At 40.9% G+C, this 26,298-nt stretch overlaps 1 protein-coding gene across 1 annotated transcript in view; it reads left to right on the forward strand.

Annotated features, from left to right (window-relative positions):
- Positions 1–26,298, forward strand: part of ABCC4 (ATP binding cassette subfamily C member 4 (PEL blood group)) — a 248,533-nt gene that overhangs the window by 216,212 nt on the left and 6,023 nt on the right. Inside the window, exons 27-30 of the mRNA XM_070408769.1 lie at positions 4,538–4,627; positions 9,614–9,786; positions 10,209–10,314; positions 20,553–20,687. Of these exons, the coding sequence (XP_070264870.1) occupies positions 4,538–4,627; positions 9,614–9,786; positions 10,209–10,314; positions 20,553–20,687 (504 nt within the window). The remainder of the gene's footprint in view (positions 1–4,537; positions 4,628–9,613; positions 9,787–10,208; positions 10,315–20,552; positions 20,688–26,298) is intronic.

Consider the following 26,298-nt stretch of genomic DNA (forward strand, 5'->3'; position numbering starts at 1 on the left):
GCAGAGGAGAAGTCTGTTGGCCTGGTTACCTGTCTATACTGTGGAAAACTTCCATTGCTCTTCCCCCCAAATGAATAGGAAGCAGTGTTGCTTCTATCTCAACACCCTGATTTAGGGACCCTCAGACTCTGCAAACGGGGAGCCCAGTGCTACCTCCTTGTTTACAGATCTGGTGAGCTAGGCCCACATCCTCTTCCTTGCTTCCCGCTCGCTGTGTGCCGTGCACTCCTGTGGTGCCCTCTCTCCTTCAGGGTCATTCCTGTCACTCACTCTTCACCGCACCTTGAAGAGGTCGGAATTGGGAGAGAGGTGACAGCAGCAAAGACCTACATAGGAACAGAGGCAAGGAGTGGTGGCATACACAGTCTGGCTAGTCCTGGAGGGAACTTTAGAAAGCACACAACTGTATTCTTAAAAATGTACACCTCCAATTTGTGTTCAGAATTTCAGGAATAGCAAACAAATAAAAGCACTTTCTTAAAAAAAAAAAAAAATGTTTTTTTAATCCTCTCCCGAGGATATTTTTCCATTGATTTTTAGAGAGTGGAAGAGAGAGGGAAAGACAGAGAGAAATATCAATGTGAGAGAAATACATAGATTGATTACCTCCTGCATGAGCCCGACCAGGGCCCGGGCCAAGCAGGAGACTGCAACCGAGGTACATGGCCTTGACCAGAATCGAACCTGGGACCCTTCGGTCCTTATGCCAACACTCTATCCACTGAGTGAAACCAGCTAGGGCCTAAATAATTTTTTAAAACTGAACAGGTAGCTGAAATGTAGGCGTCCTTTGTACTCATGACCCGAAATAGTTAAAATATGTTCCCCAAAGAGAACACCAAGGTGAGATTATATTCAGGGAGTTGCTTGCTTATCTGAAAGATCTGTAAAAATGGATTTCAAAACTTCTTTGGATGAGTTCTCCACACCTACAGCCCCTATCCTATGGGCATAAAGAAAATGTTTTCAGTTGAAGAGGGATTCCATGCAAATGCAATATTTATGATTGCACCCCAAGGGTTGGCACAGATCAACAGCTATCATCCTCAAACGATTAAGCAGATCCATCTGTTATTTTTACTAGACCTTTATAATCACAGCACAAGGTAGGTAATTTTTAAAGAGTATCACTCTGCTCTTTTGGTATTTCCATTCTGTGGGTTGTCTTCAGCAGGTTGAAAAGGTTCAACAGATCTATCTCTTTAAGACTTCTTCCGTAGTACCTGGTTTTCTTTCCCTTCTTTTTTTCTTATTGAGAACAGAACTCAAAGAGAGCAGAGGTGGGTATGCTGTTACTCGTAAAGAAATACAACTGGATTCCAGCCTAATGCAGTGGGTCCTTTGTTTCCGACACTGGAGTCTTCATTAAAGCCCCTGGAACTGCTCCCCGCAGCTCCTGACCTTTTTGTATCGAAAGAGGACTTTACACGACTTAAATTCTTTTTCCTTTGTTGGCGAACAATGTCCTTTTCTTCTGAATATGGATGACGATCAGTTCATTCAGAGGCTACAGGGTTTTAAAAAAAAAAAAAAGAAGAAGAAGGAAGCCAAGAAATAAAGCAACTCCAGGTGATTTTCTCGTGACAGGGAGATGAGCTGCCCTCAATAAAGGTCCTTAGACAGAAATGAAAACGTAGCTCTCAGGACTGGAAGAAGCAGTGGCAGTAGCCACTCCTGAGGATGTATTTTAATAAGAGGGCGGTTTCCTGGTTTGGGACTGAAATGAGGAGTGTAAAGTGTTGTGCTTTATCTGCCGAGTTTGTAGCCACTTGTACGATTTTTGTCTTGGTCCCGGGTTTTAAGTGTCTGAAGGTTAGTGGGTACGGTTTCTTTTCAGGAGAATGAGAGGCTTGTCTTCCAGTGGTGTGTCCCAAGGTCCAGTAGGCCGGTAGGTTCCCATCTTGCAGTGTGTCGAGGGATTATCAATTTACTACACTCAGGGCTCTGATTCAGAGTGGCCTTTTTGGGGTCACACACCTAATATGAACTTGTGTTATGCTAGTAACAAAGGAAAAAAATTACTACTAAATTTGGTACAAAGGATAAAAATAGTGTACCCTTTAAACCAAGATGAAAAAGAGGTTTAATACTAACGCTCCATTTAAAATATTGCATTTCTTTTTCTAACTGTATCGTGCCAGCTCACTCTTATTAAATGGGGTTTAATTGTGCACCTTCAGGAAAAATTTAGTATTTAGGTTAATAAATTTAGTATATATTTACATGAAGGTTGTGTGTCCTACCATAAATGTCTAACACTAAAATGTTCTGCCTGCAAATATTTTTATAACACTTATTTATAAGATTAGTTTATTAACTTCATTGCTTGGAGGTGGGTAGTTTAAATATTAATTATCATTTCTGATAGGTATTATTTTGACCCTTATCTGCTCCTGCAGTAGTTTCTACTGTGAGCACTTTTATTACCTTTTGAAGATAATATATTGGTTTCTTATTTGACAAGTGGATGAGAGTGCAATGAGTAGAAACCAAAATGAACATGGTGCATAAAATGCATTGACATATTAAAGCAGACATTGTTAACAAATTGCCAGATAGTTTTAAAGAAAAATATGGCTTTACTCAGTTAAAGTTTTGAGAAATCATTTTTTATTCAACAAGTTTTGATTGAAATTTTACTCATTTTATAATATACTAGAGGGCTGGTGCACGACATTCGTGCGGGGGGGAGGGGGGGCCCACAGCTCCTGCATTGAGCATCTGCCCCCTGGTGGTCAGTGCATCTCCTAGCGACCAGTCGTTCTGCTGTTTGGTTGTTTTGCATATTAGCCTTTTATCATATAGGATATTTGGCATGTCTTAAACAGAAATATTATTATTTATTAAACTCTTTTCTTTTCATACTGCTAAGTAAACATGAGTAATTGCCTAATACACTCTTTTAGATCTACAGTACAGATTTAAGTGGGGACCCTTTTGCATTGGAAAATGCTTAATTTCTTTTTATGATACTCATCAGTGATTTAGTGATAGTTAGCAGACCCTCCTTAAGACCTACAGAGTATCTCCGGTCTCTCTCTGTTGTTGTTTTTTTAAAAACATATTTTTATTGATTTCAGAGAGGGACAGGGAGAGGGGGAGAGAGAAAGAGAGAGAGAGAGAGAGAGAGAGAGAAACATCAATGATGAGAGAGAATCATTGATCAGCTGCCTCCTGCACACCCCTTACTGGGGATCAAGCCCACAACCCTAGCATGTGCCCTGCCTGGGAATCAAACTGGTAACCTTTTGGTGCACAGAATGATGCCCAACCAACTGGGCCACACTGGCCAGGACTTAATGTCTTTTTAATGTAGGATTTTGCTTAGGGATACATGTTGTTTGATGGCTGACCATCTGTGTTCCGCATCCATTTTTCCCTCACCCTTCCTGAATCTAAGACAATAAGGAGAGAAAGTGTGGGAGGTTCTCTGAGTGTCATGCTTCTTCATGGCTAGAGAAGATGAAAGTACCTCTATCTCTCTTTCTGGCTTTTGAGAAGTGAAGAGGAACCGTCCAGCCGCAAGGCCAGGCCAGATCCGAGGCTGTTGATTCCCTTGAGTCTAGCACTGGTGGGAAAGTCCAGTCTCCTCTTGTTCCCATAGCTGTGCATCTCGTTGTTCTACACCTTTTTGAAAGTAGCCTGTTGAGCTCTTTTCTGCTGCCTATATTCTTGTGGCCTGGGTTCCTAGAGCCTCTCAAAAGAAAACTTAAATGGCCTACTTATAACCTAGAAGGAGGCATATTTTTCAAGAGTAATTTAATTGTGGTTCCTCCCAAGGCAGGTGAAGAGGAAGAGCTATTTAAATAAAAATAATTTCATTATGACGCACATCACACAATGGGTTTCAGGTTATCCAGCCCTTGCAGTTAATAACAAAGTTCTATGAGTCATGAAATCCTGATGCACAGACAAGATAACATGGGGTTTGCTGATGCAAATCAGAGGTGATCTCTTTATGCAAAGAGGTGTCATTGGCCCTATTAGTTTACCTTCTCTTAGGACAAAAAAACAGGTTGTCCCATTCAAACAGATAGAGAGATTCCCAATCCTGAAAGTTTGGTTTCCCAGAAGAGAAAATATCCTAGTTTATTCTTCTGTGCAAATGTGAAAATATTTAACAGTTTTGCTTTGAGGCACAAATTTCAACACAGATTCCAGTATCATACCACACCTGGATTGACAATTAATTTATGTTGTCCTGATGTAACCTCAAATAATTTATATTCTCATTTTTTCTGTTTGAACAGATACCATTATCAGAAAGGCATTTTTAAAAGTCAGCCTTCCTTTTTCAGTTTCTTCTTAAGATGACACACTTCATTAGTTTCTTTTGTTAGTGTTCAATGGTCCAGGAGATATTTTGGACTGCACACTGTACAATGGAAAATTAATATAGAGATTATTCTGTAATCAAATATTTGCAACCGTATAACTCATGATTATAGTGAATTTTGGGTTTTTGGATTGAAAGTTAGTATTGGAATACATGGAAAAGAGGGTACAGAAATAACATTCACTTTTTTGTGGTACTTAGGAGCCTGTTTTATTCACTGGAACAATGAGGAAAAATCTGGATCCCTTTAATGAGCATACGGATGAGGAACTGTGGAATGCCTTAAAAGAGGTAATTTATAACATATAATTAATTTGTTAGCATCAGTATCTGCACATTTATACCATTCCAGGTAATTAAGAGAGAACTTCTTGGTTTAAGTCACTTTGTTCACCACCTAGGATAACATTGATGACATAGATAAAATGAATATATTGATGATGTTATGAACCAAAAATATAGTGCCTCATGTTTTCATTTTAACTTTTTTCCTAGAATCCAAAGGCATGGGAAATTGGTGATGCTGGGTGGCATTTAATAAAACCCAATGCAAGATTATTGAAACAGTGAAAAATCATTTGCTCCTATTTTCACAGGCCTTGTTGTGTTGTATTTTTTAATACTAATTATTTTGTGTATTTGCCCTAGTTCTACAAATTGATTCAAACGACAGGACTGCAGAAACCATATCTAGACTTCCAAACAATAGATAGACTTCTCATTCCTCATAGAACCTAGCTTAGTCTTTTGCTTTTAAAAAGTAAGCGCTTGCCCTAACCGGTTTGGCTCAGTGGATAGAGCGTCGGCCTGCGGACTGAAGGGTCCCAGGTTCGATTCCAGTCAAGGGCATGTACCTGGGTTGCGGGCACATCCCCAGTAGGAGGTGTGCAAGAGGCAGCTGATCGATGTTTCTAACTCTCTATCCCTCTCCCTTCCTCTCTGTAAAAAATCAATAAAATATATTTAAAAAAAAAAAAAAAAGTAAGCGCTTAATAAACATGTACTGAGTGTTTATTAACATTCTCTTTATTTCAGAGAACTGTGGCTTGTTTCTTTAAAACACACACACACACACACTAATAGCTTTGTCTGGTGTTACTCAGCGGTTAGAGAATTGGCCTGTGCACTGAAGGGTCGAAGGTTCAATCCCCAACCCTGGTCAGGGCACATGCAGGGGAGGCAACCAATTGCTTTTCTTTCTCAAATCAATGTCTGTCTGTCTGTCTCTGTCTCTGTCTCTGTCTCTCTCTCTCTCTCTCTCTCTCTCTACCCCTCCCTCCTTCTTTTCCCCCCTATCTCTCTCCCTCTCTCTCCCTCTCCCCCCCATCTTCTCCCCTCCCTTTCACTCTCTAAAAATCAATGGGAAAAATATCCTCTGGTGAGAATTAACAAAAAATTAAATAAATGAATAAAATATTTTAAAAAAACACACAAGACCCATTGATCAATTGCTCACATTATTGTTATTTTGAATCTGCCTTTGCCATTTCATGTGTCCCTTCCAGGGATAGCCCTGAAATCTTTCGTTTATAGATGAGCTTTGACTTTGAGCAAGCAGAGTTGGATGCCCGACAATTTCCTGCCAGTAATTCTGGTTTCTGAAGGCATGTTGGTACTGAGTCTTCACACCCCACCTTGCTCTCCAGCAACTTGGGGGATCTCACTTTCCTAAATCGGGCTGACCACTGACTGCTCCTTCTACTTGAGAAGCGGTGGACCTCTGGTTTCATTTAAGTTGGCAAGTCTTTCTACCGTGAAAATCTAGAAGAGAAGAGGTGGGGAGAATAGTTAACCATCAAATAGAAAGATGGTAGAATGATCCCTGTTCTTGAATTCACAGGGCACAGTTAGTGGCGAATTTGTGACACACATTTAAGAAACAGGAATTATTGGTAAATGATTTTTCTGTATATTTCAGAGCTTGAGATCTGTCTTCACAGATTCTCAGATAGTAATATTACCCTAGAAACACAGTGTTCCCTAGACAGTGAAGAAATGTTAATTGGGAGACAAATCCTTTCAAAAACTATCTTAGAACTTGGCAGTAACTTATTTCATCTGTAGGAGCCAAAATTAAAGTAAAAATTAGTAGCCTCTGAGAAGTCTAAAAATGATGAGATGGTAAGAAGTGGTAGATAATACTAAGATCTGCCTTTATTTAAGCCACATCTGGAACTTCCTGTGTAAAAATGAACATGAATTTATTTCACAAAATGAAGTCAATGGTTTCTGTGTGTTGCTCCTGGAATTGCCCTTGTTGCCTCTTAGTGTGAGCAATCACCCCCACCATTGCGATTCTCTAGGATTTATTTCTATATGACTTTTGTATGCTTTTCAGCAAAAGAGTTGGTATCCCAATTTTTAAAAAATTTACCAAATCTTTCATTGAAAAACATAGAAAGCAATGAGGTCAAATTTTAGAACTAAAAACCCTGATCAGCTGGTTTATAAATGATGCCATACTAGAAATGGGAACCCAAACTCACAGGGTTGGCTTAAGAATCAATAAGAGGATACTATGGTTTTCCTCTTTATGAAATTCAAATAAAAAGAAAAGATGTTGCTTTTTTTAAAAAAATAATGTCCTCTTCATTTTTCCTCCTCCTTCACCCTTGGTGGAGATGGACATTCAGAAGGGAGCTAGTTCTATAGATGTTGCCCATCTGATCTTGGATATTTTTTTTTAAATTATGCTGAAAATACATTTTTGATATATGCCCTGAATAATAGCCAGGTGCAAGCTCAAGAAAGTTCATTAGAAATTAGTGTTGATTTTGGCACCTAAAACGAAATGGCAGCTCTATAAATATAACGTAAGTAATGGTTAAAGATTAAGCAGTTTATCAATGAGAAGTCAAAACATACAAATTTGTATTATATATACCCATTCTCAGTCCTGATAAATGCAAAGAAGAAAAATGTAGCAGACCACGGTGAGAGGCCAGCTAACCACATTATTAATAACAGGTAATATCTATTGGTCTCTTGCTTTGTATCAAGCACTGTTGTAAACTCAACACATACTAATTTTATACCCTAACAATGTTAGGTGGTTGACACCTTTATTGTTAATATATTATAGTATTTACAGGTTAGGAAGCTAAGATAGAGCAAGTCCAGGAACTTGCCCAATTGGCAGAGCCAGGTGAGACTCATGTCCAGGCTGTCTGGCCTCAAGGTCCCTATGTTTTAAAATTTTCATATCACAGGGAAGTCGAAGGACTAGGCTGATGAACAAACCTAGGCCCTTCACCCAAAGTCACAAGTTGTTAACATTTTGCCAGTTTTTGCTTTCTCTCTTCTGCAGTCTATATTTTGCTAAACCATTTGAAAGTTGCAGAAATGTTCATTAAATGCTGCAATTCACCCTTATATACATAAATGTATACCTTATAGGAACAAGGACATTTCTTCTACATTTACACTCATTACCCTGTTACCTAGTTTTCAATTGCAACTCCTAGCTACCACGATATACTGCCTCAGTTCTCTTCTTTTCCGTTCTGAGGGTTAATTATAACATGGATGTGTGATAACACTAACAGAGGGCCTTGGCATTCAAGTCATTATCCTAAGCAACCCTGATTAGTAAATGAAGACCGAGTCTCAGAAAACACTGTTTTCTGGAACCCATGTCTGTTGTTCTTCATCTCACAACCATTACTCCTCATCAGGCAGGTATGGACAACCTGAAAGATGGTAAAAAACCGGACTAGTGATGAGATGTCATCTGAGTTGGGCAAAAGTGTGAGATGATTTCTTCAAAGCCAGGATATTGATCGTAAGATAGACCAGTTTGCACACACAAGTGCTACCAAAGTCAGCTCAGCACGAAAAGCCTTGCCACTGTTATACTTTTGATCAGTTCTGTCACCTGGGGCGTAGACTTATGAATATGTGTCGTAAAGAGAATACTCAGTAAGTACTCTTCCTTGTAATGGAGGGCAATTGACTGAGTTGACATCTTCATTTTATAATTTTCAGCACAAGTAATCAGTACAAGTAAATGCACCACAGTTCAAATCTTTTACCTTACACTTTGTATATCTTTCATGTGAATGTTGAATACCAACACCATCTTTAATCCTCACTCACAATGACCATATTTAACCCTAACTGAGAATTTGTTTGTTGGGCTTGGACCTCCATCATGAACGCAGTTCAAGAACACATTCATAGAAGTGCTTCAGTGTTTAGGAAATACCATGAAAACATTGCCCACTTACCCTTGGTGTGTGTTAGTTGACATGATAATTCTGTGCCCCTGTTTATTGGCTATCACTCGTCAATCTGTTAATTTCTTTCTTACTTAATCCTTGTCCAAGGATATATTTTCATTAATTTGAGAAAGAGAGAGAGAGAGATGTGAAAGAAAAAAAGGAGAGAAACAGTGATGTGAGAAACATTGATCGGTTGCCCCCTGCATGCACACTGTGTAAGCGTGATTCAGTGATTTGGGTAAATTTATAGTTATATAATCACGACAATCCAGTTTTAGAGCATTTCTCTCACCCCCATTTACAGTTAACCCTCCAGTCCCTAGGCAATTGGTGTTCTACTCTTTTTTTTTTGTTTTTCTTTTATAGCTTCACTTTTCCTATTGCTTTTCCAAGAGAGTGGAAGGGAAGTGGGAGGAAGGAGGAAGAGATGGAGGGAGGGAGGGAGGGAGGGAGGGAGGGAGAGAGAGAGAGAGAGAGAGAGAGAGAGAGAGAGAGAGAGAGAAAGAGAAGAGACTGGTTGCCTCCTGCACTCACCCTGAGTGGGGATGGGGAATGAATCCGCAACCTGGGTACCTGCCCTTTACCCGAATAGAATTTGTGACCCTACAGTGGGTGGGCCGATGCTCTAACCACGGTGCCACCAGCCAGGGCCACTGTTCTATTCTATAAATTCCTGTAGTTTAATCTGAATTAAAAAATTAGAAGAAACATTTAAAATTTTTCTATATTTTACCGCAGGAATCATTTTATTTCGCATACTTTATATGTCTCAATGACATTGATAGAACTTGAACAGACTGTGCCTACTGATGGCAACTAAGAAGAATCTTGATTCCCATTAAAGTTTGTGCTCTTAAGTCAGAATGTTTCTGTCCTGAGTTGACGTATCCATCTTTCTTAGTGAACACTAATTAGAAATAACTGTCCCTGTCATGTGGCTATACACGAAAGTTATGGAAGAAGTCCCAAGGATTCCAAAGCTCTGATGTCTAGGAGGCTTGTGTACTTCAATAGTAGTTAGTTGAGGAAAACACCATTCTTCTTTCTACATCAACAGGTACAACTTAAAGAAGCCATCGAAGATCTTCCCGGCAAAATGGATACTGAATTAGCAGAATCTGGATCGAACTTCAGTGTCGGACAGAGACAGTTGGTGTGCCTTGCCAGAGCCATTCTCAGGAAAAATCGGATATTGATCATTGATGAGGCGACAGCAAACGTGGATCTCAGGTACAGGGCTGAGTTCCACATAACCTGATATCCGAGTTTTAAATGTGGTAAAATGAGAAACATTTAATGATGGTGGTGAGTTTTCTGAGAGCTCTCTTTGATACCTCTTGATAACCCTTGAAGAATCAATTCTGGTAAGCAGAGGAAGAAACCAAAACACGTATGCTGTTAATGTTACTATTAAGCTTCCTGAGAGAGATAAGTTCCTAAATTCAATTCCTCATAGTTTCAAGCAATTTGAAAGGAAGAATATCTTCCATTTTTTTATGAAAAGTTGTAAATTTGTAAATAAACTTTCTGCTTAGATTTTAAAGAACAAGATCATGCTTAAAGTTTTGATTTTTAGAAACATTATATAAATATTATATTTTTAAGTCTTAAGTCTGTCTTTACTGAACTAAATTCAACTTCTTTGATTCCAGAACTGATGAGTTAATACAAAAAAAAATCCGTGAGAAATTTGCCCATTGCACGGTGCTAACCATTGCACACAGGTTGAACACCATTATCGACAGTGACAAGATCATGGTAAGACTCTCACCTGTAGAATTTCAGTTTCTGAAATAGAAACATAACAGTTTCTATTTATGTACCTGTTTTTCAATTTTTCCTTTCTTATTAAGCTTGATAGACATCTACAATAAGTTAATTTTTCCTTTCATTCTTGACAATAATACTTTACACATTCATATTTACACATTTCATATTTTCATACTAAAAACTTATTTGAACTGTTATTTTTACTTAAGATGGCCAACCATGAAAATATTCCAAATTGAAGGTATGGCTTCATATTACAGAGTGCTAGAACAGTCATTTTCGCAGTGTCACAGTTGTTTCATTTTGGATTCCCTTAATCAAAAATTTAGCCTTCATTTAGACCGCCAGGTGGTTATTGGGTAAGGCTGCAGAATTTCTCAGCTGTTGGGACATTCACAGGCTGTGCTATCAGAAGGGAGTCTTTGAGAAGAAAGGGCTTAGTCAGAAAACAAAGTATTTCAACAGAAAGGATTTGATACAGGAAATTTGCTACATGGAATAGGAGGGCTAGAAGAGTGAAAGGAAAAACTGGGGAAATAATTTTAGGGAGCAGCTGTCACGCCCTAGAACAGCTCTCCATACTTAGGAACTCGAAGGAGAGCCAGTGAAGAGTCGATGCTCAGACCTCCAAGGAGGGGCCAGCTGGGCATATGTGAAGGAGCACAATGAGGCTCCTTCTCAATGTACTAATAGAACATGGAGGCCGGAGCCAGGTCCTCCTGCTGGGGGGATGTTGGCACCAGCGGCAGAAACCAGGTAGACTATGTGTTCTCTGTTTCCTAGTGGCAGAGCCTAACGAAGAGCCAACTGGCTAAGGAGCCTCTGAAATGTGGTTTTCAGAGACCCAGCTCCAGTGCCACACATGAGGGGTAGCAAGAAGGTAGAACTGGGGCTGAGAGACTGTAGGTACAGCCAGCATGTCCCTTGCACAGTAGATCCGGGTACTGCACACATGGCAGGCTCCAAGCCTTGGTCTCTCAATATGTTTTCTGTCTTCCTTCCAGGTTTGATGGGTTCTTTCTTCTTTCATAATTCAGTCTTTCCCTTCCTTTTCTCTCTCCCTCTCTTCCTTCTTTTACCTCCTCTCTTTCTCTTTTTTCCCCCTGTTACTCACTTTCAGGAGATCTTAGAATGTGGCTCTATGAAATGAAAAGGAAATCATCCTTCAACTGAAAAACCTTTGGCTGCAAATGAGCCCAAAGAATGTAAGCTATTTTTGGTCTATCGATCGATTTTCATCAATCTTGTGGGCACTGACTGTTGTCACTAAATATCAGTGTCCAGTGATGCTCTGGTTAGTAATACAGAAGTAAATAGATAAAGAAGACCTGCATAGTGCACAAAAGGCAACAGATGAAGTTAACCAGTGATTTTTATGATCCATACAAAACAGGTTAAACGGCCAGTTAAAATGATCGTTAATATCCCAACTTCCTTATGTCCAATGGTAATGGAGCTGTCTCTTTTGACTTCCTCGGTGCTTGCAGGAATATTATTTCCCACCCAACTTCATATACATGCACTGTCAGATTGCATCATCAATAGGGACATTGAGAAGATAATAGACTGTCAGCATCGACACGGTGCCTTTAGCCATGTCACTCCCCAGAGCGGGGCGTGTAGAGGAGTGAGGTCTGGCAATGTACACACAGGAGTGGGGGATTTCCAACCCAAAGAACGTTTAGGCTTCAGGCTGTGTCGCCAGTCAGCTGGGCTAGCAGCAGGAAGCAGGCCACTCCCACAGACTTTTGTGAGTGACCGTGTGACGTTCCAGCATTACATGACAGAGACTTGTTAGATTCCAAAAACATGGTTTAGCATTAAGCATCCTTCATCCTTCATTTCGTGTTCTTGAATGGTTATCGGAAAATCACCTTTCATTTCTGCATTCTACCTGTCATTTTGTTGTTCTCATCCCTAGCATTGTATTTCTCAGACTGTCCCATAAAGCATCCTTCTTCCACAGTAAATGACTGACGCTGTGAGGTTCACCGGTTCACTTTGTCAGTCTTTATTTAGATGCTTCTTTATTTAGATGCTTTATTTAGAGGCTTCATCTCCGGCTCATTTGGGGATCCGTTTGAATAAAATCTTTGCTCCTAAATGTACCACATAGATTTATTTTGGGGTTTTGTATTACAGCATTGAAGGTAGCAGCTTCCTTTTATTATCTGTTACTTAGAAATACAGTGGGGCCTTGACTTACGAGTTTAATTCGTTCCGAGACCGAGCTCATTAAGGAGCTCATTAACTCAAATTGCTCTATCAACTCAATGCAAAAAATCGGCTGAGAGACAGCTGGTATCTCAAAAAACTCGTTAGTCGGGACACTCGTAAGTCAAGGCCCCACTGTACATTTACCTTAGAATGTATGTTAGGGAAATAGCAAGGAAGGACAGAACTTGGCTGACTTCTCAGTTGGTCACTCCTAAATCTTAGCCATCAGCACTTTGACCCACGTTCCCAAACATTTAATTCATGAGAATCTCCTTAACCTGTCAGCTCTGTTGCCTTTATCAAAGTATGTCCATTTGTTTAATACTGTACTTGTCCGTATCTCCTAGTAAATTTCAACAACCTCAATTTTCTCTCTCTTAATCAGTGTCTATTCAAATCCTTCATGTGGTTTAACAAAGTGATGTATAGCCCAGCCCCTCCCTACCCTTCCAGCCACGTCCACTCTGCTCTCCCTCTTTCCTCTGTCGTTAAAACCACATTGATCACCTTTCAGTTCTCCAAAGGTGGCATTCGCTCTGGTTTTTACAATTGAGTCCTCTCTTCCCACCGGATGTCGGTGGCTTAGACTGAGGTGCTGGAGGTGGAGATGGTAAAATGATTGGACTAGATAATGAAGTAGAGCCCACGCAGACTGCGTGATGAGCTGAATGTGGGATCTGAGGGAAGAGAGAGGAGTCAGTGCTGGTTTCTAGGTATAAGGCTAGCAGGGGTGGGCAAACTTTTTGACTCGAGGGCCACAATGGGTTCTTAAACAGACCGGAGGGCCGGAATAAAAGCATGGATGGAGTATTTGTGTGAACTAATATAAATTCAAAGTAAACATCATTACATAAAAGGGTACGGTCTTTTTTTTTTTTAGTTTTATTCATTTCAAACGGGCCAGATCCGGCCCGCAGGCCGCAGTTTGCCCACGGCTGGGCTAGAGCCTCTTGATGAATGGGCTCCAGTGATGGTGAACCTTTTGAGCTCGGCGTGTCAGCATTTTGAAAAACCCTAACTTAACTCTGGTGCCGTGTCACATATAGAAATTTTTTGATATTTGCAACCATAGTAAAACAAAGATTTATATTTTTGATATTTATTTTATATATTTAAATGCCATTTAACAAAGAAAAATCAACCAAAAAAAATGAGTTCTCGTGTCACCTCTGACACGCGTGTCATAGGTTTGCCATCCCTGGGTTAGACTAAGGGAGAAGTTGATTTGGAGAAGGGAAGTGCAAAGACTCTCTTTAGAGCGTGTTACCTTTGCCATGGCTGATCTTTTTTTTTTTTTTTAATTGATTTCAGATAAAAAGGGAGAGGGAGAAATTGAAACATCAATGATGAGAGAAAATCATTGATAGGCTGCCTCCTGCGCACCCCCCTACTGGGGATCAAGCCCACCCCAGGCATGTGACCTGACTGGGAACCAAACTGTGACCTCCTGGTTTATAGGTCAACATGCAACCTCTAAGCCACACTGTCCGGGCATGAGGGCCGATCTTGTTTTCTGCGGTGACTTTGCATTTCACCACGCAGCTACCTTCCTGCTCTCAACTCCAGTCACCAGGGGTTGGGGGTGGTGTTTGTGAGGTGTCCCACCAGGAGATGCAAACTATGGCCACTAGTTTGCACCTGGGTCAGAGCTGGTTTTTGCTGCTGACTGCTGTAGGGAGTGGCAGGATTAGACCTTCCTCCCTAGCTCAGAGTTGAGGAATTGTTCTCTCTGCTCCATCCACCCCAGGAGCAATAAAGTGCTCCATCTACATGTTATTCTAGAGCTTCTGATTATCAATTGGCTTTAGTTCGGCAAAGCGCCACAAATAACCTCTAGCGTCTCAGTCTAGGCCAGTGGTCGGCAAACCGCACCTCGCGAGCCACATGCGGCTCTTTGGCCCCTTGAGTGTGGCCACGAAGTTTCAATCGCACTGTACGTGCGCGCCCGCACGTGGTATTTTGTGGAAGAGCCACACTCAAGGGGCTGCAGTTTTCGACCACTGGTCTAGGCCACTGAATAAATCACAAAGCTGAGATTTTTTGAAGCAATTTGCTCTTCTTGCTTTCTTTAGAAATACCTATTACCTTTCCAGAAAACAGGTGATTTGTCTGTTCTGTTATTTTGAAAGGTTTAAGGACATAAAGACAAGTCAATCAGCTACCAAGCCTAATGCTTCAGAGGGCGGGTGGCCAGCCTGGGGAGTGGCTGGGGAAGTGAACAGATGCTAATGAAGGGCATAACCAACAGTGTTGTCATCCTAAAGTCGTGTAATTGCAAGTGCTAAAGGTGTAATAATTATATTTTGTTGCGCTGGTGAATACTTCTGCACAAAGACGGATGGATATGGTTTTGTTTATTGTGGGTAAATCAAACAAAAGGCTTGTTGGGTAACAACTGTGACCCAATTAATAGCTTTGTTCATGTGTTGGCTCTCCGAAGGGATTTACCCAGTTTGGGTTCATTAAGTGTCATTAATGTGTTAGGCTTAGAATTCTATTTTACAAAGATGTTCTCTCAATTTTAACTTTATTAAACATGATGTAGTTGTAATGACAGCTAATTTAATCTTCCTCATTTGCTCAGTTGCCACAAAACAGTGGAGCAAGACAGACACATTAGAAATCCTTTCTCCTAAGACTCACCACTATCTCTACATTAAAGACGGCGCCTTCCCTGTGGTTTTAAGGATTAGCTGGTTGCTTGTGACCCGTTTTCAGCCAATAGCACAGCTCTCTCCTCCAGTCCCTGCACACTTCAGTCTTGATGACACCCCAGGACACTCCCCAGGAGTGTGAGCAAGAGAAGCGTGTGACAGTCTGCCCCCACTCTGACAATATTGTCGCCTGTGTTCAACATTTCACTGTCAGGAGTTAGCGAGTTATTTGGGAATGAAGTCTGGAGAACCCAAACCAGGGCTAAGAAACTCAGATTCCACCTCTTCTGTTTATAGGCTATTTATGGTTTTGTAATCTTTACCCTTTCTTCCCGAACTCCAACCTCTCCTTAGTGGTTTTTCCCAGAGAAATCAAAACTGGATACTATTTAACATAACCACCTGGAAAAGCACAAAAGAGAACTCAAAGTTAATGGGAGTTTTATTTAAATTCTATTTTTCATCTTTATGGAACTTGTCTTTAAGCCTGCATGATCACAGTAAGAACATTTCAGAAGAGGAAAGCTCCTTTAAAGATAGGCCAGGAGATTTCATTCACATTTTCAGAGAAAAAAAAATAACTCATTTGAACACCGAAAGCACAATCTGGGAGAAAAACTAGTCCCCCAGGGAGAGGGGGAGGGGGCTTCCATGCACTAGCAGACACTTTGCGGGAGCAGCTGTGGAGGCCACCGTGACCTTAGTCTTCCTCCTCCCCGGGTGTGAAGAATGGCTTCCATTTCAAGACCTAAGAATGGATCTTGAGTAACACTTGCCACAGAGAAAACCACAGGCACCTATTTTACCAATCAAAGGACTGAGCTTCAAAGTGGATAACTGTTCCTGTGCCCCTACATCACCTGGCAGCCAGGAGCGGCATCTGAAACGCAGAACCCCCTCCCACCCCCACTCCCCCCTGCTTGGCGCTAAGTGGGATCTCCCTTTATTGCTGGTCGCCTACTGAAAACTATCCCAGCATCTCTTTTCCACCCCCAGGCTTTTCCTCCACCCTGCACTGCCCCCCACCCCTCCCCGCAGCCATCCCACTGTCACTGATGGCATCCTGCCAATTAAAGTGGATTAAATTATTTTGCAATGGGTCCATTTAGTTTTATATCTAGGACAGCTACTTGGAATATTTGCAGATACACAGGCCTGATAAACACATCTTCATTGAGCTTATGTAACTGATGGACTCATCCAACGTGGTATATTTTTCCTCAGCCTGCTAGAGCAGTGGTTCTCAACCTTCTGGCCCTTTAAATACAGTTCCTCATGTTGTGACCCAACCATAAAATTATTTTCGTTGCTACTTCATAACTGTAATGTTGCTACTGTTATGAATCGTAGTGTAAATATCTGATATGCAGGATGGTCTTAGGCGACCCCTGTGAAAGGGTCGTTCGACCGCCAAAGGGGTCACGACCCACAGGTTGAGAACCGCTGTGCTAGAGAGCGGCCAGCAGTTTGAGGCTGGCGTTCCTGGAGCGATCCTGGGGCCGAGGGGTTGCCCTGACTTGAATGTGTGGTTTATTTATAGTTTAACCTGGGTTGCAGGAAGAATGCAGACACAGCGGGAGATTTCAGGGGCCTCTTACAGCTGTAAAGGATGTTAAAATAAAAATTCCAAGTTATACCTCTTTATCTGTACACAAAGGAAATTGGGAGTTGTATTATGTTTGCTTGTTCTAAAAGGTCTAGAGTCATTGATCAGGCCAGCAAATGTAAAGACTGAGAGGGGAAAGGCTATTCCTGGCCTTGTTTCAGCCTGTATCCCAAGGCAGCTCCCTTAGCACCTGGGTTAGTCTACACAGCACTGCCTTCCCTCCTCTCTCTTTTCCAAGATTTGATATAAATGAGTTTCAAGCTTTCATCCTCAATCCTTGTCTGTCCCTCACTTTTCCTTTCCCTCTTGCCCATGGCCATCAACCTGAGGCATGTGGTCCTCCAAAGCTGCATCCCTAATCCTATAATTCCTATATCCTCTGCGTTAGACAGCTACACTATTCCAACTTTGGTCTCACCCTGAATTTTTGCCAAACTACACCACTGGGCAGTCACCCAGTCATGCCTTGAATTTAGTTCCTTTGTGTATAACTTTCAGCCAGCTTGTATTGGGTGCCTGTTACTTGTCGTGTACAATGCCAGGGCCTGGAGTTGATGTGCTTACCTCCAGCCTTCTTGGTCCATGTTGTTCCCTGTATCAGGAATGATTATATCCATTCATCTCCATTTCTTTATGTTCAAGTCTATCCATTCATTCTTTAAGGCCCAGTTCACTGCTCTTCTTGAAGTTTGTCCTCAGAACCTGTGGCTAGAAGTCATCTCTTCTGCTGCTAGCTTTCTTCTTTTTATAAAAAAATTTTTTAATTGATTTCAGAGAGGAAGGAAGAGGGAGAGAGAAAGAGAGAGAGAGAAACCTCCATGATGAGAGAGAATCCTGCATGCCCCCTACTGGGAATCGAGCCCACTGCCTGGGCATGTGCCCTTAACCAGAATCAAATCCGGGACCCTTCAGTCCGCAGGCTGGTGCTCTATCCACTGAGCGACACTGGCTAGGGCTACCTTATTCTTTTCTGTGCTTTTTTCTGGCATCATAGACATTTGAGGCTTTTTCTCTCTCTTCTTTCAGTGTAGGCTCCCTAAAGGCAGGGGCTGCGACTTACATAGCTCCGCCCCTTCTGCAATAATCAGCATAATAACATGCACACAGTTAAGCATGCAATAGATGGTTTGCCGAATAAACTCGAGAACTAATGAAAGTTTACTTAAATTTTCCTTAAATGTGTTTTGGTCACCTGTTACTTGCTCTTTAGTAATCCTGATAGTTTAATAAAGCCAGTTTTCTTTTTCTGTGAGTATATACCAGGTATACAGTAAATAATTTGAGCCCTAATTATAAAATTGCAGTGGAAAGTGGACGGGGGAAATGTTTATGTTTACCGGCATACTTCTTTAAGTTATACTAAGTTAACATAAGATAGTATCCATGTGGAAAGGGATCTTAGAAAATTGAATGTTAAAATTCTCATCTCCCTTATTTTACTTCTGATAAAAATAAATATTTTGCTTTTGATAATAAACAGTGTCTTTCCCTGGGTACTCACATGGAGAAGAAAGGATGCAGGTTCAGACCTGGGTTCAGATCCCAGCTCTGCCATCTACTGATTCTGCAGCCTCAGCCAAGTTCTTTAACTGATTCAGCCTTCTGCAGACTATCTCTGGCTGAAGATTGTGTCTGGCTCATTTTTTAATCTCCTGTTCCTAAAACAGTGCTGTGGTATTAGGTGCTCATTTAATGCTTACAGGGAGGATGGATGGATAGAAGGAAGGGAAGGAGGAAGGAAATCAAAAGAGTATTAAAGGGGTGTATTTATTTTACATCTTTACAGTATTTCTTACAAAAGTTAAAATTTAACCTTAATAAATTATCAAACTTATAACAAATTACTACAGTTCTGTCATTCACCTGCCAAAAAAAAGAAAAAAGAAAATTTCCCTTATGCAATATCATGCATGGCCATTAATTGCTAATGCTTATAAGGCTCAAAATATTTAGACCTAAATGGTCTTTCTGTCGTTTTATTGTTAATCCTGTTGCTTTTTGAGAACATTAATGTTTCTGGCTCTGCCTTTTTAGATATTGGTCAATTCTGAAAACTCCTCATCTCAGTGGCATTCCTGTGTTTTCAGACAATCTGCAAGAAAATGGAAAGATTTGCTATTCAGTCAAATTTGAATAGATAGGAAGTTGGACAAGGACAAGATATTAGTAGTTACCTCCATTAAAAATGATGTGAATCTTTATAGCCAGAGAGCTCATTCCCCACCATCTCTGCAATGGTGATTTTTAAAAGCTTACTTGTTGCTTTTGCAGAATATCAAGTTTTTCATTACATATAAAGTAATTGGATTCACTTATTTACTTAGCCTTTAGCGTGAGAGAGACATGTATTTTAAAATTGCGTGTGTGTTTATCTTCATCAGGAGGAGTGGTTACGCTCTATAATGCTATGCTTAAGTAAATTATACATTCAGGGCATCTAAATTGTCATGCCAAATTATAGGACATTTTAATTATTATGTGGATGTGACAGATTCAATTATTCTTGAACTCTTCTGAGAAAGCTGCCCTTAGCAATGGTTCACAGTCGTAAACAAAAGATGAACGGGAAAATGCCCTTTATAAGAGACCTAATAAAGGTTTCCCATTAACTGTAATACCTAGATGTGGAAAAGCAACCTGTGTCCTGCCTACATTGTCAGCATATTCTTTTAAGATAAATTTACTCTAAATTCGGCCTAAGTGAACAACTAAGTGCCACTTACCATCAGAGCTGTTTGCCTTGGTACCTCATTTGGGCCAATTGTTTCAGACTCTTTTTTCCCCTCTGTCTGAAGCCATTAACCAAAGCCACTAATAAGTCGAAATGCGGAGTAAAGAGCCCCTTCCTCTCCCTTTCAGTTTCCAGTGGGCATATTAATGAGCAATAAAATGGCTGGAAGGCAAGCCGCTGGAGAAAGAGAAAAAAAGAAGCAAGGAAAGATGATGGTGAACACAGATATTCAGATCCTCGGCAGCTCCGACAGGGCTGCCCCCGTGCGCTGTGTGGGCCCTGATCATTGGAATTTGGAGCTCGATTTCTTAATTGCTTCTTTAGTCTTATCCAGAGAGAAAATTGGATTTCTGGAGATTTCTTCTGTGCAGAGCAATTATGCTAAAGCTGCTTAGGTGGCAGCTCATTCAGCCAGCCTTCCCCTCTCCGAATAATAAATTGCATCCAAAGCCAACCTCAAGATGCGCCCGACGCAGGGCTGCTGTCCCCTCCTACCAGGTGGCATGTTCCAGGGAACCCCAGAAGTGTTTACTTCTTTTCCAAATGTTGCTCAGATTCTGTCAAACCAGCTCAGCAATTAATTTGCTGTCAGGTCATCACCTTTTAGATAAATTGAGTTTGATTTTCTTAAATCAAGAAACTTCCCAACTCTGAATATGTGTATAAATAGCCCTCAAAGCTCAGAGTCTGAGAGCTAAAAGCACTAACTAATGGAAACAACCCAAAATGCCGTTGGCAGAATATAAAATGCCAGGGGACTGCTGAGTGCCCTTAATCATAGCCTAAAACTCTCCTTTTCTTCCTTTCCTATAACATTATAATAATAAAAGGTCGGGTTGAGGCCTTTGTCTGCCTAGTAAAACAGGGTAATCAACCCATTTAAACACCCGCCAGGCCTACCACCCAAATAGATTCTCTCTATTCTCCCTCCCCTGCCTCTTTCCGAAACATTGTCTGAGTTATAATATGCTGCTGCAAAACATTGTGTGCTAATGGGTCTCTTTCTGCTGATTAACAGGTTTTGGATTCAGGAAGACTGAAAGAATATGATGAGCCCTATGTTTTGCTGCAAAATAAAGAGAGCCTATTTTACAAGATGGTGCAACAGCTGGGCAAGGCAGAAGCTGCTGCCCTCACTGAAACAGCAAAACAGGTGAGCGCGCCAGGCGGGGTGGTAATTAGAGTCCGTCTCAGCAGTTCACTCCTCGCGATCTGGCACCAAGCGGTTCTAACAAGCACTCTGTGCCCTTGTCAATTATAAGCCTCCGGAGACAAAGCTTCATGGCTGGGTCTTAACAACACGTCCCAGGTTGAAGTCAGGTCTGCTAAGCACTGGCAGACGTGGTGGAGGTGGAGGGTGGGTTGGGGTATGGGAAGTGTGCATGCTCACCTGTGCAGACATGTGTGCCTGAAAGAGAGATTTCAGATTGGGCTTTTGACACGTTTGGACTCTGTGGGTTCCGATTGTCATATTCTACAGCTCCATTGCATTTCATTCTAATTGGTGCTCGGCACATTTGAGGTACATCCCAGAAATTTGAGAGTTTGAGGGCGGAAATGCAGGATATTGATCCCTGTGTCTAGAAAGATCTACCAGGGAAATGGTAGGCATGCTCCTGATCGTTGACATGTAAACCAAAAAATTTGGGAAGAGCAGAGATACTCAGTTTCTGTGTTGAGCAGTGATGGCGATGAGTGAGGAGGATGAGGCTCTGAAACTTGTGTGCCATGCAGTGTGGTGCAGGTTGTACTGATTGGTGTGCTTGTGTAGGGGGCGGGGACCTGCAGAGGGAAAGGAAATTGCGGGCTGGGGGGGTCTCATAGCTAGATGAACATGGGCAGAGTTGGAGTGCAGCCCTAGATTTAGGGATGGCGAGGTCTGTGTTCTGAACTTTTCCCTAGTTCTTATGTTGTATGTGAATGTAGGCAAGCTTCACTTGGAATACTAGTCCTTTTCATGCCCAGAATTCACACAGTGCTGTCATTTACTACATTGTCTCTGGTCAAAGCTTAGCCAACCCTTATCCTGACCCTAACTCTGATGGATCCTTTGGGATTCCCTGTATAAACTAGTCACAAAAACAGCCAGGAATCTTACAAACCCTTTTTGTTCTTGAGATCAGGCATTTACATGGAAGAGCTGTGTCCCCATCTAAGTGTAGAAGTCTCCATTTAAAAAGGTGTTAAGTAATGAGAAAAGATCATAGATAAATATAATACAATTCAACACTCATTTTACAGTGAGGAAAGTAAGATTCCTTAGAATGAAGGTGGGGCTATAATCTGTTCCTTCAGTAAATGTTATTTTTTTTTAAATATATTTTTTATTGATATCAGCGAGAAAGGGAGAAGGAGATAGAGATAAAAACATCAATGTGAGAGAGAATCATTGACCGGCTGCCTCCTGCACACCCCTCACTGGGGATCAAGCCTGCAACCCGGGCATGTGCCCTGACTGGGAATCAGACTGTGATCTCCTGGTTCATAGACGCTCAGCCACTGAGCCACACCAGCCGGGCAGGAAATACATATCTTGATTCTCATTCCAGTTGAAGATCTTCTTGACATTATTTCTGTATACATTTGGTCCTCTTGGGAGAACAAACTGATAGACTGTCAACTATTTAAATGTGCCAGCATCAAATATCAATGCATCATTCAAAACTGTTATACCAGGAGGATTAGCTAAATCAGCATGCTTTACGCTCTAACAGATTAGAATTCATTCATTTGAAAAGAATTCATTCATCTGGGAAAAGTTCACTTCCAGGTCACGTTTTCTTGACCACATAGTTGCTTTTCTGGAAAATATTGGTGCGGGCAAGCTGAATCACTCTCCAGTGGACCCTTTTTAGATGATCATAAAATTGTAACGAAAGTACATTTAGAGACAGAATTGAAGGGTGCCTTAATTTGCTAGGGCTACCATAGCGAAGTACCACAGAATAGGGTGATTAAACAACACAATTTATTTCCTCGCGGTTCTGGAGGCTGGAATTCTGAGCTCAAGGGGGCGTAAGATTGGTTTCTCCTAAGGCCTCGCTCCGTGGCTTGTAAGTGGTCATCTCTCTCTCTGTATCTTCACGTGGTTTTCCCTGGTGTGTGTCTGTGTGCCAGTCTCCTCCTCTTGTAAGGACACCAGTCAGATTAGGTTAGGCCCCACCAATATGACCTCCTTTATTGACCCAATACAGTTACATTCTGAAGTATTGGAGGGTTAGGACTTCCACATGTAAATGTTGAGAGGACACAGTTCAGCTCATTCCAAAGGATGAATGCCTGCCATTCGTTCTCTTCCATGATGAAGCAGAGCGACAGGGAGGTTTTCGAAGTTCCTTGGTTCCTAGTGTGTGACAGAGGTGTTATTTTATCTCTTCGTGTCATCACCAGATACAACCCAGAAGTTACAAAATCTTAATGTCCTAGATTCTAGGAGCCTAAGAGGCATTTGGTAGCCAAATGGGCTTATATGTCCCCCAATGTCTCTGAGCCTCAGAGTTCTTACCTGTAATGCACACCTGCCCTCACCTGTCTCACCTATAGTCCTCAGCTGCCCAGCTTCTTCACACTTTTATGACAAGGATAAGATGAGAGATAGTTTGCTTAAGTGTTTTGAAGAATATAAAGCATATATCACAAATATAAAACAATTCTACCCATCAATGATAGAATATAGATCGTTTTTTTTAACACCTAGGAGATGGTAGGTTTTTTTTAATGCTGTGGGTTGAACCCTTTCCTCTAAGTAATAACAAAAGAAGCATCCAAAGTTCTCAGTAGCTTTAGAGACTCTAAAAAGTTAAAACTTATTTGTAATAGTTAGTTATTAAACAAATAATGCATTTAATGCTACAAAATTAAAAATCTTTACTTTTCAATTAGTTTTTAAAATGTATAAAGTAAAACTAAGTCACTGTACCACTCCTGTCATCACAGCTCTTCGCCCAGGATGGAGCCCAGGCACCATTGACTCTTCTATTGATATATATTACTAGAGGCCCGGTGCATGAAATTCGTGCACGGGGCGGGGGGGGGGGGGGGGAGGGGAGTGGGGAGGTGTTCCTCAGCCTGGCCTGTGCCCTCTCACAGTCCGAGAGCCTCACGATCGATCACCCCAAAGAGGTAGGCCCTGCCCACCCAGTCGGGGCTCTGCGATGGATAGCCCCAAAGAGGGAGGCCCAGGCAACCTGCTGCAGCACCGCCGGCTGGATAGCCTGGGCCTCCCTCTTTGGAGTGATAGATCATGGGGCTCCACAATGGATCACCCTAAAGAGGGAGGCCCTTCCCACCTGGCCGGGGCTCTGTGATGGATCGCCCCCGCAGAGGGACGTCTGACTAACCCACCACAGCCTGCCAGTCGGTGTCCTGGGCCTCCTGCTTTGGGGTGATCTTGGAGCCCCCCATTGATCAATCGGCCAGTGGCCTGAGCCTCCCTCTGCAGGACGATCATGGGGCGATGGCCGGGCCCCCGACCAATCACATGGCACCCGCCTTGGTTGGCCTGGTGCCAGTGGGTGTCATAGCATGGTCATCCCAATGGTCATTCTGCTGTTCGGTCGATTTGCATATTACACTTTTATTATTATAGATATCTCAGATTATACCAATGCATAGAGTTATCTCATTCTTTTCTGTGGCTGTATAGTATTTATGCTTACTTCTTCTCTATTCCCCTTTTTTCCTTCTAATTAACTGTTTGAGTTTTATGTTTTTCCCTCTAAAGGAGCTCTCGGATTTACTTGTTTTTGTATTTTAATTTACAGTTTATCAGTTCTGTTTTTATCTTTTTTAGTTCCTTCTTTTGGTTTATTTTATTGTTATTTACTTTTTGAATGCATTTGTTTTCGTTCTTTTAAGGTGAACTGTTCTTTGAATATTGTTCTAGTTATATCTTAGAGGTTCTGTGTAGTGCTTTGTCATAGTTAAATTTTTAGATAGAGATTCTGCAATTTGGTTTTGATTTCCTCTTTGGTCCAAGAATTATTTAAGAAGGAGGCCTTTAAAATTTTTTGGTGATTGGGGTTTTATGTTTGTTTTCAATTTACTCATCAGTGTTGATTTTCATTGCCTTGTGATGAAAAATGGTATCTGTACTGTTTCTTTTCAGAATTAATGCTTTTTGTGTTCTAGTATATAAGCAATTTTTAAAAATAATCTTTGGGCATTTAAAAAGATGAACTATTGCCTATTTAGGGTAGAGGGTTTAATAACTTTTAATTAGATCTACTTCATTAATCACATTATTTAAGTCTTCTCTAACCTTATTTATTTAGGTTCATTTGATGTCATTTGGACTTAGGTGACTTGTAACAAGTTCCAATATAGTTCTTGTCATTTCTGTTTTGGTAATTTTGGTGCTATGGTTTTTAGTCCACAGATCTTCATGTCTTGTGTTTTCACTATGAACTCTATTTCTAATATATTTTAAGTGTTTTTCTTTTATTCATTTAATGTTCTTGACCCTGAATCCATGATGGTTTAAAACTAAAATTGAGTCCCCTGTTTTCACTGTTTGTCATTTGCCAGGTGTGTCTTTGATTGTCTTTTAATATCAAACTAGGTGTATCTTCTGTTACTGGCATGTAGTTAGGCTTAGCTCTGAGATTTAATCTTAGCCCTTCTTTAAAAAAGATGAGTTTAGCCCATTTACATTTATTGAGATTATAGTTCTGTCCTATCTTAGTTCTGTCATGTTATACTTTCAGTTTTTAGTGTTCTGGGTTTTGTTTTTAGCTTTTTAATTTGTAGCCTGAAAAAAAATTTTTCTCATTGTATTGTGTATGTTCTTTTCATTTCTGTTAGGAATACTTTAGTTCTTTTTTATGATTTGACTCCTCTGATAAACATATCTTCCCTTTCTTAGTTTTCCACCAAATTTTAGTTGTTTAAATAGTTTTCCTTTTGTTTACCTTCAAATCTTTAAAAAATACTTAAATCTCTGATATTTTACAGATGCTGTTACTTCTTTTTTGTTATTATTATAAAAGGTCCTGCCCTGGCCAGGGTAGAGAGATAGCTCAGTTGGTTGTAGTGTTGTCCTGAACACCAAAATCATTGTGGGGTTCAATTCCCGGTTAGGGCACATACCTAGGTTGCAGGTTCAATTCCTGGTTAAGGTGCTTACAGGAGGCAACCAATCGATGTTTCTCTCTCACATTGATGTTTTTCTTTCTTTATAAAAATCAGTGAACATATCCTTGAGTGAGAATTTAAAAAAAAAAAAAAAAAGGTCCTGCTACTGACCTTTGAATTAAATGACTTTTTCCTAGATAGATATATATATATATATATATATATATATATGATAATGTGGCTATGTCATTATTTCAGGCTAAAGAGAATTCTCTCTGCTTAACATGGAAGCTCGTTTGATTCAGAAAAAGAATGTGTGTGTGTATGCCCTTATGCAAGAGAAAAATTGAGAATGTATATTCATTTAGCCTGCACTCCTCTCTAGCTACAGAGATGGGCAGTTACAATGCTACTTGCATTTATTTATTTATTTATTTATTTATTTATTTATTTTTAATATATTTTTATTGATTTCAGAGAGAGGAAGGGAGAGGGAGAGAGAGATAGAAATATCAATGATGAGAGATAATCATTGATAAGCTGCCTCTTGCACGCCCCCTACTGGGGATCGAGCCTGCAACCCAGGCACATGCCCTGACCAGGAATCAAACAGTAACCTCCTGGTTCTAGGTTGTTGCTCAACCACTGAGCCACGCTGGCCAGGCACTACTTGGGTTTTAGAACCTCACTTC

The sequence above is a fragment of the Myotis yumanensis genome, unplaced genomic scaffold (assembly GCF_028538775.1).
Source record: "Myotis yumanensis isolate MYYU_CA2020_CCGP unplaced genomic scaffold, mMyoYum1.0.hap1 SCAF_3, whole genome shotgun sequence".
Taxonomy (NCBI): Eukaryota; Metazoa; Chordata; class Mammalia; order Chiroptera; family Vespertilionidae; genus Myotis; species Myotis yumanensis.